The 19,970-nt window shown below is 57.1% G+C and overlaps 1 protein-coding gene across 2 annotated transcripts in view; it reads right to left on the bottom strand.

Annotated features, from left to right (window-relative positions):
- Nucleotides 1-19,970, bottom strand: part of MAPK8IP3 (mitogen-activated protein kinase 8 interacting protein 3) — a 47,595-nt gene that overhangs the window by 9,188 nt on the left and 18,437 nt on the right. Inside the window, exons 4-12 of one of the 2 annotated variants that reach the window (XM_007453573.1) lie at nucleotides 19,715-19,806; nucleotides 13,987-14,128; nucleotides 10,482-10,728; nucleotides 9,811-9,913; nucleotides 9,448-9,566; nucleotides 3,494-3,505; nucleotides 2,615-2,632; nucleotides 1,282-1,339; nucleotides 834-986 (exon numbers count right to left, since the gene is read on the bottom strand). In XM_007453573.1, the coding sequence (XP_007453635.1) occupies nucleotides 834-986; nucleotides 1,282-1,339; nucleotides 2,615-2,632; nucleotides 3,494-3,505; nucleotides 9,448-9,566; nucleotides 9,811-9,913; nucleotides 10,482-10,728; nucleotides 13,987-14,128; nucleotides 19,715-19,806 (944 nt within the window). The remainder of the gene's footprint in view (nucleotides 1-833; nucleotides 987-1,281; nucleotides 1,340-2,614; nucleotides 2,633-3,493; nucleotides 3,506-9,447; nucleotides 9,567-9,810; nucleotides 9,914-10,481; nucleotides 10,729-13,986; nucleotides 14,129-19,714; nucleotides 19,807-19,970) is intronic. The other variant, XM_007453574.1, reaches the window with a different exon arrangement.

Consider the following 19,970-nt stretch of genomic DNA (forward strand, 5'->3'; position numbering starts at 1 on the left):
CCTGCCAGTGCCTTGGGGACGGGTGGCTCCACACCCCTGCCCACATGTGCCCTGAAGCCCAGCCAAGGAACAGGACCTCCAATTCAGGTGGTCAATTGCTAACAGGAAGGCAAGGGCAGTGCTGGCTTCAGGCAGGGCCAGAGGAGACCTGGCTCTCAGTCCCACAAACCTGGCACAGGTGTCACCTGCCTAGGGCCCGCCCCTCACACCTCCCCTTTCCTGTCTGGAGCCAAAGGCACCACTTTGGGAGAATGGGGTGAGGATCAGGCTGGAAGACAAAGGCCACAGGGACGTGCAGAGTGCTGGGGAGGACACCCCAGAACTTCCCAGCAAAGCTCTGTGACCCAACCTCGGCTGATTGAGGGCTGGGGAGCCGAGGGGAGTGCGGGGGACCTGCGGTGGCCAGAGGCCATTATCCTCCCTTCCCTCCTCCTGAACGAATGTAATAGTGTGAGAGGAGTGGGAAGGCCCCGCTCAGCCGCCAGAGAAAGGACACCCAAGAGAGGACACTGTCCCTCGTGTGGGATTATTCCCCCGAGGATGGTGGAGACAAGAGGGGAGGGGTGGGTTGCCAACACAGTAGTTGGGTCTGGATGGGGTCGAATATGAGATGTAGCTCAGGGATGAGCAGGAGGCTGAGCAGTGAGCACGCAAAGTGAGCCACTTTGGGAAGGAATGACCTCAGGGGGTGTGGTTAGCTAGAGAGCAGATGCCAGGGGATTGCGGAGAGGTGCGGAGAGGACTGGAGGGGCCTGGGCAGGGCCTGACCTCAGTCTCCACGCCTGGTGGCCCAGCCTCCATGGGAGCCCCGCCCCTCAAGGAGCCCCGCTCACCTCCTCAGCTCCTCCTCCAGGTCCTTGATGCGGTTCTCCAGTCTGAGTTTGGCCTGCCTGGCGGCTTCCAAGTCCCCCTTCAGCACCTCCTGCTCCCCCGAGAGCTGGTCCACCTTGGCGATGAGATCGTTCTTCACCACGTTCAGAGCGTTTCTTTGAAAAGGCAGAAAGAGGGGAGCTCCTTGTGAGCCGGTGTGTACATTAAGTGATGGGGTTTCAAAGGGGTCTGCCCACCCTGGTGTTTCTGAGCAGATACATCCTGGTCTTAAAAGTGGTGAGAGGAGGTGACCACCCCATCCTCTCCCCAGGAGGGGTAAGCTCAGTCCTGTGGGTCCAGGTCCTCCCTGGGGACTGCCCTGAGGCTGGGCCGACGCAGTTGTTACAAGAGCCCCTGGTCCTGGTGGGGGGCTGTCTCAGCAACTGTGGTGCTGAGGAAGAACATCCTTACTTGGTTTCTAGAAGCTGTGAGTTCTCCAGCAGCAGATTCCCCACTTCCTTGCCCATTCCTGAAACAAAATGTACGGAGTTATTACGTGTGCCTGGTTAAGCCAGACCCTGATGCTCACACCTGCCTCAGAATAACACGTCCTGCCGGGGGGCGGCCCACCCCTGGAAGGATGGCCCCCCCGGGAGGGCTGATGTGAGGGGATAAGGAACAGAGGCCCGATCTGCAGGAAGACGCCTGCCCGGGGAGGCCAGGCGACCCTAAGAGAGGCCTCTGCCGGTCTTGAGGCAGGCTCTCCACCAAGCAACACAGTCAGGAAAGGACCTGCTGCGTGCCAGCCCCGTGGGGGTCTCAGACTGGCCTCTGGAAGGCAATGAGCCGGTCTCCTCTGCCCCGATGAATGCAGCAGCCCTGGGCTTACATTCTGGAACTCAGTGATGGGCTCTCACAGCTCTCTACCAACATGAATTCTGGGTACCAGCAGGGCCCGGACGGTACCCTTATGGCCTCTGTGCAACCTCCTCAGTCAATGCCCACCCCTGGCCCAGTATCACTGCCTTCCCCCAGCCCTGTGACTTCCAGGGCATCATGAAGCAGACCCTTTTCAGAGCTGCCCCCTCAGAGAATGGAGGTTGGAGCTGTGGTGATGGGGACAGAGAGCCCTGGCCAAGGAGATGGGATGGTCCATGGCAGGTGCAGCCCTCCACCAGGCTGGGAGCAGGCCTTCAGGAGCCAGAAGGTGGGAGTGGAGGTGAGGACAGCACTCCGGGGGCTGGTGCCCAGAGGGGATGGCCAGATCCCAAAGTGGGCCCCGCAGACTGAGGTCTCTGCAGGTGTGTCACAAAACCCCCAAAGCACCACATCTAATCCTTCAGGACTGCCTCGAAGCCCAAGGTCTGTTCCTCTTGTTCACTTCCCTCCTCCACGGCCTTAACACAACCGTGAGACGAGATGACCCACACACACGGTGTGCCCAGCTTAGGGTTCTGCCGGCTGTTTCTATTCTCACCTCCTTGCCTCAAACGTGGCCTGCCTGCCCTTCAGATGGGATGCAGCAGGCACTGGGCTCAGGCCTTCCTGAACTAATGGGGGTGCTGAGAGAGGCTGGGGTCCCCTCCTCAGCCCGTCAAGGGTCTGCTCTGTGGGAGTCAGGTGCCCGCTCACCATGCCTGCTGGAGGCCCCACCCCCACCCCTGAAGCCACAGATACCACTGCCCCCACGGCTGTCCCACCGGGCTCAACAAAGCAAATGGCTCATGAAGCATGAGGAGGTGTCAGGGAGGCAGAGGAAGCCAGAAGCAGGGAAACACATACTGAAACAGGGCCTCGGCCTTACCAAAAAAATCATCGCGCACTATGGGCGCCGTCCCAGTCCCAGGGAGATGGGCGACCAGGGCGGGAGGAAGGAGAGGGAGAGAGGAGGGGAGAGAAAAGAAGCGCGTTAAGCCCGTGTGATAAGCAGGTGGGGGGACTTCAGGGCTAATTCTCGCTGGGTTAGGGGTGGACAGAGGAGTGGGACAGGAGGGGCGGGAGACGGGATGGGGCCAACTACTCCTTCCAGAAAGTTTACCTTGGGTGGTGAGGTGGAGGATCAGGGCAACACAACTGACATCTTACACTAAAATCCTGGGTTGGTGGGTTGGTGGGGTGGTGGGGTGGGGGGTGGGGGCTAAGGACAGAGGTCTCTGCAAATGAGGGAGAGCTGTGACCAGGCCCCGGGTGCCCTTGAACATAGTGGCGAAATAGCACGGGGATGGGCAGGACCTCAGAGCCTCTGCTGAAAGCAGGAGCTTGGCCCATGTGCCCCGTGGGGAGAGGACCCCTGACTTCGAGGGTGTACCCAACAGAGGGGAGATGCCACAGCACTGAGTCTGTACTCTGTGTCCAGTTAACTAGCCTCCGCCTCTATCGGCTCTGTAGAACCTTAAGAAATGGCCTACAAAGAGAGACAGGGGTCAAGGGCACAGCAGCTCTCCCTCAATTGTCAAGGTCACCGTCAGTGGGCTGGTGGAGCAAACCAAAAGCTTCCGAGCAGCAGTAGGCTGGTGAGCAAAAGCACGTGTGCCTTAGTGGCCTGGACCAGGATTGGGAGGGGACAGGCTGCACAGCTGGCGGTGACTGGGCGGCAGCAGTGGGGTGTCCCAGGGTGCCACCCCCTCCACCTGGATGCCACCATGGGGAAGAGGGTCTGCAAACAGACAGCAGAGATACACACCTGAGAACTCCCCTGGGGCCGTGTCCAGCGAAGCACAGAGAGACGGGGAAGGAAGTGACAAAGGTTAATTGGTGACTGAAACCAACAAAATGAAGAAACTCTTATTAAAGAAAAAGCGACGATGATCAGCCATTTCCATGTTGAAGGGCCCAAAAGCATACGAGCAGACGACCCCAGGCCTGTGGGTGCCAAATGCATCCAAGGCAGGAACCCTGAAGGAAAGGGGAGGTCAGAAAATCATGCTCCTCAGTCCTGGGGGCCCTGGGGCAGGCGTGCAGATCTAAAGCCTGCTTGCCCCTCTACTCCCACCACCATCAGGAGGGCCAGACCCCTGTAAAGCTAACGTGTGTGTAGGTGTGGTGTGGTGGGTGCTGGGCATCCAGCCTCACAGGCGCCCCCAGAATGAGTGAGCCACAGACAAGGACCTGGCCTCAGTGGGGGGTGGGGGTGGGGCCCTGGCCAGCCCAGGTCTTAGGGGAAGGGTTGCCCTTAGGTCAAGGGCAACCAGAAGACAAGGGCCCTACTGTGCAGGGAGGGAATCACTGAGTCAGGATGAGAGGGGTGGGGGGGCCGCTTGTGCCAAACTGCTCTCTGCTACCCAGCTGAAGACTTGAGGAAATGATGCTGTTCTATTTGGTTCATTTCAATCAGAATTGGTATAAAAAGTCGCCTGACTTAAATGACAAACTACAGAATCTGTGGAAGTAATTCAAATGATAAAGTGGATTTATCATTTTGATAGGTGGTTCAGAAGTGGATGTGTCCCCTCTCATCTCTACTTCCCAGGCAGCTGCTGTTCACGCTTGATATTCTCCTTCTCAGACATCTTTCTAGGCAGACATCAGTTTCTAAAAAACAAAATCGTGACCACCACTCTCCATCCTCTTGGGCAACTTCCTCCGTTGCGCCTCACACGGTATCCCAGGACCCCTTCCACTATCACCTTGAAAGCTTCGATGCATTTCCATATGGAGACGTCCCATTGTTTCCTAGGGCATCGGCTCCTTTGACAGGTATTTCGGGCCTGCACGGTTGTGTGTGGGCACCAGGACACGTGCACGGGCTCCTGTGGGTGCCTTGGCCCTATTTGAGGAGTGGTGGTCCCACTCCCTCCAGGTCCAGCCTGGCCATACCCCGCCAGCTGGCCTCTACCGGCCACCTCCCATCAGCGGGGTGGACAGTACCCGCTTCATTTTTGTCAATCGTTTGAGGAAAAACAGTTAGCTGTATACTCTCTCACTATTTATTTCTGTGTTATTCTTGAAGTTGAACATCTTTTCAGGTTTGTGGGTCTCTTCTGTGAATGTCCTGCTTTATCCTCTACTCATTTCATATTTAAAAAAATTTTTTTTTAATTAATTTTTGCCTGCGTTGGGTCTTCATTGCTGCACACAGGCTATCTCTAGTTGCGGCGAGCGGGGGCAACTCTTTTTTGCGGTGTGCAGACTTCTCATTGCGGTGGCTTCTCTTGTTGTGGAGCACAGGCTCTAGGCACAAGGGCTTCAGTAGTTGTGGCATGTGGGCTCAGTAACTGTGGTTCGCGGGCTCTAGAGCACAGGCTCAGTAGTTGTGGCACACGGGCTTAGTTGCTCCGTGGCATGTGGGATCTTACCAGACTAGGGCTCGAACCTGTGCCCCCTGCATTGGCAGGCGGATTCTTAACCACTGCACCACTAGGGGAGTTTCCTATTGTACTTCACTTCTTTTAACGTTAATGGTGGAGACCATAAATACATATATATACGTACACATACGTACATATATATACACATACACACACACACACACACACACACACACACATACATATATATTCTTTGGTTTTGGCAATGAAGAGAAGCCCAGATTATGAAAATACTCTCCAATACTCTCTTCCAGTTATGTTATCCTTGTATTTTTATGTTTAGATCTTTAATCCACTAGAAATTATTTTTGTGTTCGGAGTGAGGTTGAATTAGACCTCATTTTTTCCCAAGTGGCTAGTCAATGAATCCAGTACACATATTGAATAATCCATCATCTGGATGTCTTCAGCAACTGGTGATGGGGGACCAGGCCTCCTGTCACTGACACTTCCTCCAGCTGAGCCAGACTCTGGGGACTCGAGCAGACCCCAGCTCATCCCTCCACCCTGCTGGACAAAGGGCCGGCCCCTCACTCCAGGGCTCCGTCCACAGATCACAGGAGCTCGCGGCTCTCCTCAACATCTCAGGGCTGCCTGCCTTGCCTGTGCTCCTCGTGATGAAGGCTCCAGAAAGGCACCCAAAGGCCCATCACTACCAAGAGTGGGGTCTCATTCCAACCAGAACTAAGTGGTGCCCGAGAGGGCCCCCGCCCGCCAAGCGTTGCAGCGCAAGTGCCTGGGCACTCACCACCAGGTGAGAAGACGATTCTCACTTCAGCCCCTCAGCACAGACCCATCAGATGCACTGGTTAGAGCTTCTCACGTCAGGCACTCCTGCTTGAGGGAACTGACCTCAGCAGATGCATCAGACATCATTTCCCTCTCAGGAACCCTGCTGCAACAGACTCCATCTCTATCTACTGACTCAGTCAATGTGGCTCTAGGTAAAACTCACTGGTGTGCGGTTTCTAGTTCTCTGCTTTTCTTTCCCATCACTCTTTATGGAGACTCTGGCATCCGGAACGGTGCTGTCTGAACCACAGGATGTGGCCACATGTTAGAGCATCTGCCAGCCCCGGGGGCACCAGGATGGGTGGGGGGCAGTCACATGGAGTGAGCACGCACACCATCAGCACTGCACCTGTGGGCGCTGCAGGGGAGGGGACAGCTCTGCAGCCTGGGGCCACAGGGCAAGGCAGGAAACGTGGCCGACAGGATGGACTGACTGGCAGGCCACCCAGTGCCACCAGGTAGCAGGAAGGCCAGTGAGCTCCGGTGATCTCATAGAACCATGTGAGGCGTCACAAGTGTAGCAGAAGCATCAGTCACAACAGCCAAAAGTGAAATGACCCAAATGTCCATCAGTGGCTGAATGGATACATGAAATGTGGTCTATCCACACTGAAACATTATTCAGTCATAAAAAGGAATGAAACCCTGACACACTCCAACATGGACGAACCTTAAAGGCATGATGCTAAATGAAGGCAGCCAGATGGAAAAGGTCACTGACGTGAAATGTCCAGAACAGGCAAGTCTGCAGAGACAGGAAGTAGAGCAGCAGTGCCAGGGTGGTGGCGGGGAGCGACTGCTAGTGGGTACAGGTTTCGTTTGAGGGGCGGTGTAAAGTGTTCTAAAGCTATGTGGTGATGACTGCACGAATCCGAACGTGCTAAAAGTCACTGAGGTGTACACTGAAAGTGGGTGGATTGTATGGTGTGGAAATTCCATCTCAATAAGGCTGTTAAAAAAAGCACAGCGGTGGTCAGAGGCAGGGCTGCCACCCTGGGTGGGACCTGAGTTCAAGTCCTGGCTCTGCCACTTCACCTCGGCCTCTGTGACCTCAGTTTCTTCATCTGTGAAATGGAGACACTAGCAGTGTGAGGCATTAACGGTGGCTGGGCATATAAAACATTGGTGTCGCTCTTCTCGTAAGGCCCGTGATGAGTGTTGGAATCTTGTCACATGACGAGACTGAAGAAAGGTACGAGGTGCAGGGGCCCCGCTTCGCCCCTCAGACCTCCTCCAGAGCTCCGCACCAGGAGCTGGAATGCGAAGCTGGGCCTCCGACCCTGACATGGAAATGCAAAACATCCTATGTCTGTATGTCTTCCTAGGGAGATGCGTTTTACCTTTTTATCAGGTTCTCAAAAGCTCAAGAAAGTGTGGTGCCCTGCTGTGTAAGCTCTCCAGTGCAGGAGGCTGCCCCCCAGGCCTGGCGCAGCTCCAAGGTTGCCCGGGCAGAAAGGCACTCCTTCCAGTGACCACCCGTCACAGCCTGGATCCCAGGTGCCTCCTCCCGGCCACGCCTGGCCCTGCTGGTGTGAGCACATGTAGGGGAGCAGCCTACAGCCCATCCCCACGAGTCCAAACCTGTCCAGGGGGTTCCCACATCTAGAAAGATCTACGCCCGCAGGTAGCTATGACAGTGGTATTCAAACAGCAAAAATTAGAATTGATTAGGCAATTCACAGTCACACAAAGATAAGGAAGTTAAAACATGCAGAGGAATCTTAGTGGTTCAAGGAAACATTAACATCAGCCATAAAGAAAAGGCCAGACAAAAGCTGCCACCCCACGTCCCAGGTGCGCATGCTGGGGCCCTGGCACCTGGGAGGGTGTCACTCATCACGGCTTGGGGGCTCCTCTGGTTTTTACTTCCTTCTTGGCAATGTCTGATATTACTTTAATATTATTACCAGCATGTATCCTTTCTCCAAAAATAAAAAAATGCCTAAAAATTGAATTTATATGGTAGTATCTGAAATATGTAAAGAAGAGAAGGATGTCAAAATACTAAAAGTGACTGTCCCTAATAAGTAGACTTTTTCTGAATACTAACAGTTTTTGTGTATTTTAAAATATATATTTTTACAATGCTTGTGAGAAAAATTCCATTAAAAATATATACTGCCAAAAGCGGGCATCTTTGTCTTGTTCCTAATCTTAGAGGGGACGCTTTCAGTCTTTCACCATTGAGTATGAATGTACTTTACTGAAATGTACACCTAAAAACCGATAAGTTTTACATTATGGTTTTACCACAATTTGATATATACAGTTGTGTACCTATATCTCTGGCTGAAAATTCTGGCTGAAAAATTTAAATTCTGGCTGAAAAAACTTCTGTTCCAGGCACAAGGTGTGCTGGTGCTAAACACCCCAGATGATGATGCTGCCTGGAGGTCTCCCCACCCTGAGTAAGACACTCAACTTATGAGAACTAATAGGATGCAGGCCCACTGCAAAGAAAGCGAGGCTGTTCCAGCTAAAACGCCAGCCGGGCCCCCTTCGTTTGCAGGTCAGGCCTGGTGGTGTGTGCAGCTGGCAGGCCGGCCGGGCGGCGCTGTCTACCCGGGGAACCGGTCCAGAGATGCCCCAAGTCCCTGCTGGTGCGTCTATCAGGGGGGAGTGAGAGCAACAGAGAGGCTGGCAACAGAAACCCTCAGATGCCAGACAGCTCCGCCTCCTCAGGCAGCAGATGATAAAACATGGATCAAATGTCAGAAGGCAGCCTTCCCGGATTCTCTTAGTGGAATCGCTACCAACCTGCTTGCTACGTATCCAGTGGAGGCAGCTGCTGCCCCTCCCCAAGGAGAAACAAGAGGACCCTTCCTTGGGGTGTGGGGAGGGGACAGAACAGAACCACGGCCCTGACAACAGAGCCACACTCGGCCCTGACGCCCACCTTGCTGGCTGCTGAGCAGGAGAGAGGGCTTCGGGGACAAGGCTGCTTCTCCAGGCTGGGGCTCCGGACACACATCTGGCCCAGGGGAGCTTGAACCCCACTGAGAGACAGCGTGACTTCCCTCCACTGCCCTGAGGGCCACAGCCTGGCCTCAGAGCCATGCAGGCTGCCCTCAGGTACAGGCAGACGCTGGCACATGGGGCCTGGCTCGGGCAGGGAGGGAGGACCAGGAGCAAGTCTGCATCAGGCAGGCTGTCTCTGCACCCGTCTCAGACATAGCCTCGCAGGGCTCCCGGAGGGCACTGTCTGGGCACGCTCCTCGTGGACTGGAGGAGCTGGCAACCACCACCCTCCCAAAACGTTCCTAGAAAGTGGGCTGCCCAGGGGAGGGGCTTGGAGCAGGGCTGGGCTGAGGGCTACTGGGAATGGGTTTCTTCTTGGGCTGACAAGATGGTCTACAGACAGTTGCTCAAATCCGTGAGCACCCCAAACCCCACAGAGCGGAACACTTTAAGCGGCGAGTTATGGTAAGTGAATACATCTCAATATTCACAGTTTGTAAAAAGAACTTCCTGGCTCACAGAGGCTTTGCTTTCATCACAAACCCAACCATAGCAGGGTCCCGGGGATGGTTGTTTTTACCTAGCAGGTCGGCCCCTTCGTCCACATCCCCGATGACCTCGGACCCCGCAGTCGACAGCTCGTGGTACAGGGAGTCAGTGTTGATGCCAAAAGCCTTGTTCACGATCCCCTGGGTTGGGCTGTGGGGACACACAGCCGAGGAAGGTGGAGTGAGTGGGCAGCACCAATGGACCGCACACGGGGACACCCGAGGGGCCACTCGATGCCAACACTGCTGGCGCAAGAGCAGGCGTGGCGGGTGGCGGGTCAGTGTCCTGGGCAGTTCTCCCACCTCGAGGGGCTGCGAGGCACCTCTACCAGGGGCACCAACTCCCAAGGGTGAGTGCTGAGCCATTCGGGGCTGGCTTTGGGCCCAGTGAGCACCTGCTGCCCGTGTGGTCCAGGCGGGGCTCCCGGCCCATGTCCAGCTCTGGGGTGGAGTCGATAATGTCCTGAACATCAGACCACTCGTCACTGCTGCCCATGCCTGGGGGGAAACAGTGGAGCCCAGGGTCAGGGGGTGACGAGCAGTTCCCTGCACCACTCGTGGCTGCCCTGGGGCCCCTTGCCCGGAAACCCCATGCTAGGCCACCACAGGCAGGGACGGTCATGGTGGGGGTTCTTCCCGAGCTGGTGGCTGGATGGGGCCTGTCCCCCAGAACTGTGATCCCATCTGAGCAGGCCATTTTTTCCTTCCCTTTTCTCTGATTAGACTGTGTCCGCTGGATGACAGTGGTCTACTGTCAGGCTGAGTTGTGTCCCCCAAATTCACAGGCTGAAGCCCTGGACCCCAGTTCCTCAGAATGAGACTGTATTGGAGATGGGTTTTTAAAGAGGTGATGAAGGTAAAATGAGGCCAAAGGGTTGGCCCTGGTCTCATCTGACTGTGTCCTTATAAAAAGCAGGGGTCAGTCAGGACACACATACAGAGGCATGACCACTTGAGGATGGGGCAGCCAAGGAGAAGCCTTAGGAGCAACCAGCCCTGCGAACTGGGAGGAGACATGCATGGTGCTGGTGAGGGTGGGGCGCTGGGCAGGCGGGGCGGCCAGTACCTATGCTGACGTTGCGCATCTCCTGTGTGACCTGCACCTCCATGTTGCGGCTGTTGCGCTTCTCCCGCGCTCTCTTGTTGTTCTTGGAGCTGCCACTGTAGTCGCCCAGAGGTTGCAGGCCCTCGCTGAGGGGCGTGACCGCAGCCGAGGGCACAGAGGACGTGGGCGTGTTGGACTTGGTGCCTGTGGTGCTGGGCGTGGCCGCCGCTGAGGACTGGCCTGACTCGGACATCTCATCCTGCGGACACTGGGGCCAAACACAGGGAGAGGGAAGCTCGTGGTGCGGGTCAGGTCCCCCGGGGAGGCCACGAGGGGTGGACCACGCAGGGCCAGCGGGGCCTCAGCCACACCACGAGGACCCCTCGCTTGGGGTCTTTGCCACTCGGCCGCAGTAAAACAGCACTCTGTGCCAGAATGGAAGGGACAGGAGGCCACTTCTCTCCCGCTGGGCTGATTCCTCCCAGCCTCTTCACTTGACTCATCCAGCCTCTGGCTTTCCAGAGGCGGCTACAACTTATTTAAATGGCTTGGGCAGGGCTTTTGGCTTGCACGCTTTCCAGTATGGGGCTAGACATGAAGCTATGTGGATGTGGCTGGTAACTCCTTGCAGCCGGTGGGTGGGCAGAGCTAAGCCCCAGCCCAGGTCAGGGCAGAAGCTCCCCAGCTGCGAAGGAGGCTGGGGAGGCCGGCGTGCCTTCTGATCAAGTTACTGCTCCACTGCGAGGCCCTCGAGGGCTGGTCCCTCTCATTCCTGCCTCCTGCCTCCCGCCCTGGCCACAGTCAGGGGCTGTGACAAGTGGGCACCTCCCCAGTTCTGCCAGTGGTGGCCTCCCCAACAAAGAGACACCAGGGGATGGGTCTCGCTTAATCTCCACGGCCCAACTGAACCAAAGTTTGCCTTCAACACCTACGCAAATGCAAATTCCACAGAATGGGACGTCCCCCAAATGTTCCGAGAGTGAAAAAAGACCAGATTAGTAAAAACTGCAATCAACTGTTGACCTTAAGAATCTCCCTGGAGAGAGAACACATTGTTTGAATAAATGTGGACAGGAGACAAACATTCCTCTCCTACCGTCTTTCCTGGTGAAACCATCAGGGAACCTCAATAAAAATAGCCTCCGCTCTTCTACGAACTAACATCGGTAACCCCAGACTCACCCCCAACTCATCCCTGAGCAGGTGCCGTGGGGCCCCCGCAGCCTCTTGCCTGGTACCGAGAAGGGGCATGGCCTCAGGAGGGGCTGAGGCCCATGGGGGCGGAGGGAGGCAGCACTGAGAGGCCACTCTGGGTACATGTTCCCATTGGTGCCAGATCACATGGTTTCCTCAGAGGACACTTTCAGGAGAACTTTCTTACAAGAGGAGCTGATGACGGGGTGTCGGCCTTCTCTGTGAAGCTGGATGGATGCTGGGACCAACCTACCCCCACCTTTAACTAGGAAGGGCTGACTGTGCACCCGTGGCCACCTCCAGGTGACTAGGAGTCAGAGTGGTTTGGGAGCCTTGTGGGATCTGCCTTTTCCCGAGCATCCTGGTCCCCGCCAGGCACCGCCCCTCCCTGGGCTGACACTCTTCTACCCGGAACCTCACATCCTCGTTCTCCTCTCGACAGGGCTCCCATCCCAGCAGCTGTGTCCCCGAGGGACACTTGGTGATGTCTGGAGACACTTGTGGTGACCAGAGCTGGGGATGGGTGGAGGCAAGGTGCCCACAACACCCCACAGGGAACAGGATGGCCCCCATAGCCAACAACACTCATCCGGGTTGCTGATGAGCTGTGGTGAGAAGCGCCCCCTGCAAACATTTTTGGTTTGGGTTTGGGTTCTGCAGCTCAGGGACAATTTGTAAAGAAAAAACCCTTTCCTCTTCACAGCACTGTGCACACTGCACACCTCTGTGGTGGGGCCCTGAGTGCTCTCCCACAGGGAGGGTTCCGAGGAGAGTGGTACCCGAGGAGGGCTATGCTCCAGGCTGATGCACAGGGACTTCCACAAAGACGGCCGGGCATATGAGCCCATGCCTCACGGAAGCACACACTGTCAGACCACCTGACTCAATGGCCACACTCCCCACCTGTCCGTGATTTGAACACTGTTTCCGTGGGCCTCCTGACTCTGGTAGTCACCGTGGGGAATTCTGCAGCATAACCAGGCCTCCCCCTACTCCCCTAGCTGTCTGTTGCCTGCAGGCCACCACTTACCCACAGGACACTCCCCCTGGCCACCACTTACCTAAAGAAACCTGCCAACCTCTAACACCAACGTGCAGCAGTGACCTCCAAATGCAAAGAACCCACATCCCAGCGGCCATGCCTCCCATGAGGAGCCACAACTGTTTGGTTAAAACACTGAAAATACAGTACATAAAAACAAAAAACAAAACAAAAACAACAAAACAAATTAAAAAATTAGAAAAACTTGAAAACCTAGAGCATAAAATAAAAAGAACTTAAAAGTGATTATTAAAAAAAATCAAACAAAACACACCTATGAACTAAAACATAAAGGACTATAATTTATTAAGAGAGAACGATTTCAGACGATGCAGGACAAAGAGAGATGCATGAGAACACAGGCTAGCCCAAGGGGCCGTCTGGAGACCCCAGCCTCCCAGCTTTCTGAGGCTCAACGCCCCCGCAGGAGCTTGGGGGTACACGCCAGCTGTGGGCCCCGCCCCTTCTGCCCAGACCCCACATGCTGGCAGGACAGCCAGTGGCTGGCGGGCACGAGGCGTGCTCACTCTGTGGAACAGACGCAGAGTGAGTGGGGTCGCTTTCCGACACAGCTGGCAGCTTGTGGTGACCTCCTGCAGCCCAGCTGGACACTGCGAGGCAGGAGGACAGCCGGCAATGAGTCGCGGTGGGAAGGAAGCTGTGGGGAAGCCTGGGCCCACATCCACTGCTCGACCCGGCCCAGAGGGTATCCTCTGATGGCCTCAGCGGGGAATCACCAGACCCAGGGCGAGGGTCTGGTCTCTTCAACGAGCAATGGGGCCCACGTTCTGTCCTGCCACAGCCTGCCTTCACCAGGTGGGCTGAGCTCACAGACCAAGACTGGCAGCAAGTGCCCAGGGGCCCTGCACAAGTGCCTGCCCTTGGCCTTCCCAGGGCCCCAGTGCCGGGGATGGAGGGTGGGTGCTCTCACTGCTGAGCTGAGCACACCCGAGACGTCTTCCTTCTCAAACTCAGGCCCCTAGGTGGTTAGCACGGGTAGGCCGGTAAGAACAGCCCAAAGAAGAGAAGCTGACCCCTGACCTTTGACTTTCTCCTGGTTGGAGTGCAAACCTCAGATGCTAGAAGGACAACACGTGTGGGGTGAAGCCCAGTCTGGCTGCGAGGCTCTGGGTTGTGTTCGGGGATGGGCACTACGCTCAGCCCTGCCCGATTGGCACGCCCTGGCTGTAGGCAGGTCCCCGAGCAGCCAAGAGTCCCGGCTGCGGCCACACCCTCCTGAAAGAATGTGGGGCAACGGGGAGCCCTCACTCCACAGCACGGCTACAAAACCTGGTAGCTGGAGCTGAGCTGCAGCTGGCCGAGGTCACTCAGGTGCCAGTGGTCCCCCGCAGGCATGAGCTTGCCCCCCATCTGTGCACGTACCATACCGTCGGTCAGGGGGAAGACGCTCAGGGAGGTGGGGCGCTCCTTCCTGTTGAAATGTGGGGAGAGAAGGAGAGGGGAGGATTAGACAGTGGCTCCTGAAACAGGGCTGCAAACTCTTTCTGGACATGCAGATGCTTATTCTGCAGCTGGAGCTGCTCTAAAAGACGCCCCTGACCACGGGCTGTAGGGAAGGGCGTGACCTTCTGGGTGGCCAGGCACACAGGACCTCTGACCCCTCTGACCTGCAGCCGCGCTAATCAGCGTGTTCACCCGCTCAGGGCATCGCCACTCCGCTGTGATCCCATAGAACATTTCCCCTCCGTTACACTGTCATTTATCAGTTTTATTTATTTCCATTGTAAACAGACACCTGCACAGCAGTGCCTGTGATAGGCCCTTTGGCATCACAGGCAGCATTGCCTGGTTCCTCCTTGGCCCTACTTCTGCCTCCTGGAGCCAGCCAGGAGGAGTCAACCCTTTCTCCCCTGTTCTTTGTTCCTCGCCCTCCCCCAACACCCCATCACTGTTTTCAGGAGACCTGGGTACGGAGTTTCTCATGAGGCACTTTTCTCTTGCTCCGAGCAGTTCCCCCCGTCATGGAGCACTGACACCACAGAGGCGCCTTATAAAGCTATGCTAGCCAACTGAGAATGTCCAGTGGGCTGGACTGATGCTCAAAGCCGCCTGCCATGGGCTCAGTCCCTGGGATACGCTCCGTGGGCTGTTAGCAGTGAGGGAACGGAGCCCAGGCCCGGGGCAGACACATGGCGCCCCAGAGCCTGTCAGTGGCTGCATGGAGTCCATGCTGCTCAGAGCTGTTCAGGCCAAGCATCCGAATCCCTGACACACAGGGGCTGAGGTGGGAGGGGTGGCAAGGCTTCCTCAGGGGTCCCACGGAGCCGCGTCCAGAGGCTGGGCTGTCCTGGAGGGAGGACGGTGGCTTCCTCACAGTGCCCGGAGGATGCAGGTGATGGACAGGGGAGCAGAGCGGCCACCATGACCAGAACTTCCTATGGCTGGAGGGCAGCTGCCTGAGGCACGACTCTGGGAAGGATGTCTCTCTGGGGGTGCCCCAACGGCTCCAGGGCGGCGGGGCTGGGGCGGAGCAGGAGGAGAACTCCGAATCTGGAAGCCCCTCCGAGCTGCTCAAGCTGCTGGTCTGTTCTGTTCAGGAAGACACTGCCTCCTGCAGAGCAGGGTCCCCAGACCTGTTGGGACCTGGCTGTGCCTCTGGGGGCTAAGCTGCGGGAGGGACAGAGCCAGAGGAGGCCTGCAGGGCCGGACAGGGGCCTCGGCCGCTCAGGAAGGCGGTTTCCTGCAGACGACCTCAAGTGCCTCATGCAGCCGTTGTCCCCCGTGACAGACGACACTTTCTTGGTTAAGAGCTCAGACGTCAAATTAGAAAGCTCTGGGTCTGCAGATCCATCCCAAGCTCAGCAGCCCGTGGCTCAGTTCTCGCCAGGCTGTTCTCTGACCACAGCCCCCAGGCCCTCGGCGTCCGGGAAGGCAGCCACTGCTCCGTGGGCTGCTCCTTCAGGGCTCCCAGCCCCTCCTCCACCACTGCTCCTCCACTGGGCTCCCAGTGCCCATATGGGGGTGCCTCTCCTGAGGCCCAGCTCTGACCTCGGTGGGGGACGCACATAAGGGGTTCCTCGGCCCAGGCTGTCACCAGATACCACAGGGTAACATGACGGCAGGGCAGGGTGGGGCCACCTGCCCCCCAGGATGGGAGCCCGTATCCATCGCCCGCCTCCACGACTCTATGCGTCAACAGACAGCCAGGCTGCACTCCCCGATGGAAATTCTCACGAGGATCGAGTCCCGTGTCCTCTCCGCTGCTCCCCGCAACCGCAAGCCTCAAGAGCATTCGCTGGGTGCTGCTGACTGCCGGCCAGAGCCCATTGAAGGCTCACCCACCGTGTCCTCTTGTTATAGCCCCGCAGCTCCCCCGGGAGATGCCAATGCTCATCCACTTCAGAGGCTACAGCCCGAGGGCATCACACTGCTCACAGAGGTCACGCCACTGGCTCTGGGTCCTAAGTGACTGAGCTGGGCTGCCTAACACCAGGCGCAGGGTCTCCACCCCTGCCCGCCACCTCCTGGGGGTGCAGACATGCGGCCCGACCCGCAGGCCGGGTGGACGTTTGCTAGTGGGGGCTACACTGCTCCCTGCTTCAGGGCTGCCTTGGAGCCTGGGACCCGCCTGCCTCTCCTCGGCAGCAGGCCCTGTCAACGCCAAGTCCGGAGCCTCCAATCTGTACGAGTCTGGCAGCCATCCGAGCTCCCCCAACCCGAGGCCCAAGGACAGCTGCAGCCTTTACCTTCTCCTCCACGACTGGCGAGGACTGCAGGGCAGTGACAGACAAGGGCCAGCACATGGTGGGGACAGCACAGAGGGCAAGACAAGAAGGCAATATTAGAGAGGGAAGGTTGGGGGCTCTGGGGGCACATGTGCGCACATGGCGAGGGAGGGCCCCCATGGGGACAGACAGATGTGGAACACGCAGATCCTACACAGGATGGACACAGGGCACACAGACACACACCCCCTTGGCTTGGACGGCAGGGTGTGCCCACTCAGCCCCGGGCAGTGGGTGAGCGTCCTCCCCGCGACGCTCCTGGCACACGCAGGCACTCGCGTGTGCAGTGACAGGGCACACGATTGCATACGCCATGTTCACGGGCCCACGTACACTCACCACCGGTTTTGTTTTGTTTTATTTATTTAATTTATTTATTTTTGGCTGCGTTGAGTCTTTGTTGCTGTGTGTGGACTTTCTCTAGCTGCGGTGAGCGGGCGCTACTCTTCGCTGCGGTGCACGGGCCTCTCATTGTGGTGGCTTCTCTTGTTGTGGAGCATGGGCTCTAGGTGCGCAGGCTTCAGTAGTTGTGGCACGCAGGCTCAGAAGTTGTGAATCACGGGCTCTAGAGTGCAGGCTCAGTAGTTGTGGCTCACGGGCTTAGTTGCTCCACAGCATGTGGGATCTTCCCGGACCAGGGCTTGAAACCGTGTCCCCTGCATTGGCAGGCAGATTCTTAACCACTGCGCCACCATGGAAGCCCTCACCACCGGTTTTATTCTAAAGACACACAGATTCACAAAACCAAGCCAGGACTGAAGGAAAACTGTGCCTGTCTGGGCTCAGCAGTGGCCAGCAGCTCCCCGGCACTAAGGATGAGCCTCTTTGGGGAGCCGGAGAGTCTAAACTAAGGTGGGCAGACACACATCTGTCCCCAAAGGATACACCCCAGAGAAGAGCAGGCCAGGAGGGCAGAACAGGGCCTTCCCCTTCACCTGCTGCAGCAGCACAGGCCACAGTGGGATGTCTGCACTCTCTGAGCCCTACAGAGGCCAATGCCCAGCGCAATGAGAGAAGGCCTATGCTTTCTCTCCTTCCACCAGCGTACCCGCTGGACACGGGAGGCGTGGCTGCCATCCACATCCATTCGTCTGAAAGTGGGCCCGGGACAGTCAGTGACGCACGGTGGGCCCTGGGAACATCTCCATCACAGCCCAGTGTCCAGGCTGGTGGGGCAAGGGCGGCTACAGGGCCAGCAGGAGCCCAGAGTCTCATACACTGTGGCAGCAAGCATGGGGCAAGCGATTTCGTGTGCCACAGTGAGGTTAAATGTCTCCAGCCAGCTGACAGAGCGATGGAGGCAGCCCAAACGCAGCCCTGCCTCTCTGCTTCCCAAACAAGCGCTGCTCCGGCCACCGCCCCGCAACACACACACACACAGGAAGGCGCCTCTTCACTGCCAAGGCACAGGAGGGTCGCAGCTGACAGCCCCAGGCTCCTCCTTCCTGCTGGCAGGCATCTCTACCCCCGTGGGGCTCAGGAAGGTGTCTCAGCAGAGAGTGTCCAGGGCCTGGAGAGGATAGACACACAGCCAAGTGCACCCTGGCCTCGGGGACACCCTGAGGAGGATCAGATGGGGACACAAGGCTGGGCAGGAATCTGGGCCAGAGCCCAAACTCTAGGTAATGCCCGAACAGCCAGCCTCTGCAGCCCCAAAACAACACGAGGAGCTCCCGATTCCAGGTTGGCATTTGGTGCAGTTCCTTGGAAATTCCCTCAGTGACTTCTGAGGGCCAGGAGTGAGGCTTTCACAGTGTGTCGGGAAATGGTGGCTTGGAGATGGGTATTTCCTACCTTCAGATAAAACTGACCCAGAAACAATATCTGCAAAGGGTTTTGTAGTTTAACACACTCTTTGATACACAATCCCTCACTTAATTCTCACAGAGCCAGGGGGGTCAGCTAATGACCCCCCTGATACCCTTTCCTGGGGCACACACATTTACAGAAAGAAAGCATCCACAACGGCTGTATCCCCTACTGCCCACGAGAAGCGGCAAGACTGTCTAACAACATGCCAGTGGTGCCCTGGATGACTGCTCTTCCTAGGCCCTGCTAGGCCTCTGCTGACATATTACACTTTCCGCTTTCAAATTGGAAGACTCAACAGCTTCGCCCACCATGGCCCAGTGAGTAGCTGACGATGCCCAGAATGGAAGGGCCTGAATCTCCTCGTTTGCAGACATCACCCACCAAGGAGACAGGTGCAGAGAAAATAGAGCCTTTTCGTGACCAGACCTGGAGCTTCCGGTGTTCGCTGCAGGAACAAGGGGCCACAGCTGCAGAGGCACGAACGGCGAGCTCCATCCATTGGGCCTGGGGTTCCAGCCTCAGGCGCCTCCTCCCTCCTCCAGCCTGATGGAGCCATGGCCTCCCATGGTAACACCCTGGAGAAGATCTCTGACAATCTGCTCCTGGGGTACTGAGGTGCGGTTTTATCCTGATTGAAGATGAAGCAGGAACCTGGCCTCTGCAGGCTTCTCTCTGCTCCCCAAATAAAACCAGCATGGCGGGGTGTGACTGCGTCTGCTGGTCATCGAGGTGTGCAGGCCTCCCCCACCACCTAGAGTCGATTCTCGCGATTCAAGCTGGTTGTATTCTACAAAGTCACCGCAAACACGTTTGCTTGTAGAAGAAACATGTACATAGGTAGGTACACATCTCACACAGATTAGAATCTCCATTCCTCACTCATCCTGGTAAACTGTTTCCTTTATTTTACGAAACAGAAAACGAGGTGCCAGAAGTATTTAACGTGTCTTAGAGGACAGGGGCCAGAGCTGGGCTCCATCCAGTCCCCACTGACTGGCCCGAGGACCCCAGCATCTTGCAGGACACTGCGCCACCCGCCGCCCCCATCCCTGGGCATCTCTGCAGGAGGTGGAGCGTCGCCTGGCATCACCTCAGCTGGCACCCTGTGCACTGGGTGACTCAAATTTTTCACTGCTCTGCGCACATCTGCAGATGACTGCGAAAGTGCCGTGAGTGGTGATTTTGAGGCTACAAATAAATTTTACAGAGTAGGCGAATTCAGAAACACAGAATTTGCAGGTACTAGGACAGACTACCTGGTTTTCCTTTGGTCTCTGTGACGGTCTGCGGGCCCGCAGCAGGCCCACCCCAGCCCCTCACCTGCTTGGTGCCGTCCTCTGCACACACCCCGGCTCAAGCCACACACTCCGACCGGACACCCCTCTCCCTGAGTCGGGGGGGTGGCCACGGCTCCTCTTAGGGGAGGGCACCAAGCTCTGGCACCCGGCTTCCCGCCCTACCTCCTCCCCGGCAGGGTGCTCTCGGTCTGGCTGTTCCCCCCGACCTGCTGCAACTTGGACCTCTCGATGTGCTCCACGTAGGTCTGGATCATCTGTGAAGAGGACACATCCGAGTGAGTGCTCCCTGCCCATGAGGTCCACCTGCCCACCCCCTCTAGCCTGTGCCACTTTCACCCCGCACTGGGCTCGGACAGATGAAGGCAGAGCTCAGGGAAGGGAGTCTGGCCACATGAGGCCCAGGGCTTTCAGGTTCAGC

Source organism: Lipotes vexillifer, unplaced genomic scaffold, assembly GCF_000442215.2.
Source record: "Lipotes vexillifer unplaced genomic scaffold, Lipotes_vexillifer_v1.1 scaffold914, whole genome shotgun sequence".
Classification (NCBI taxonomy): Eukaryota; Metazoa; Chordata; class Mammalia; order Artiodactyla; family Lipotidae; genus Lipotes; species Lipotes vexillifer.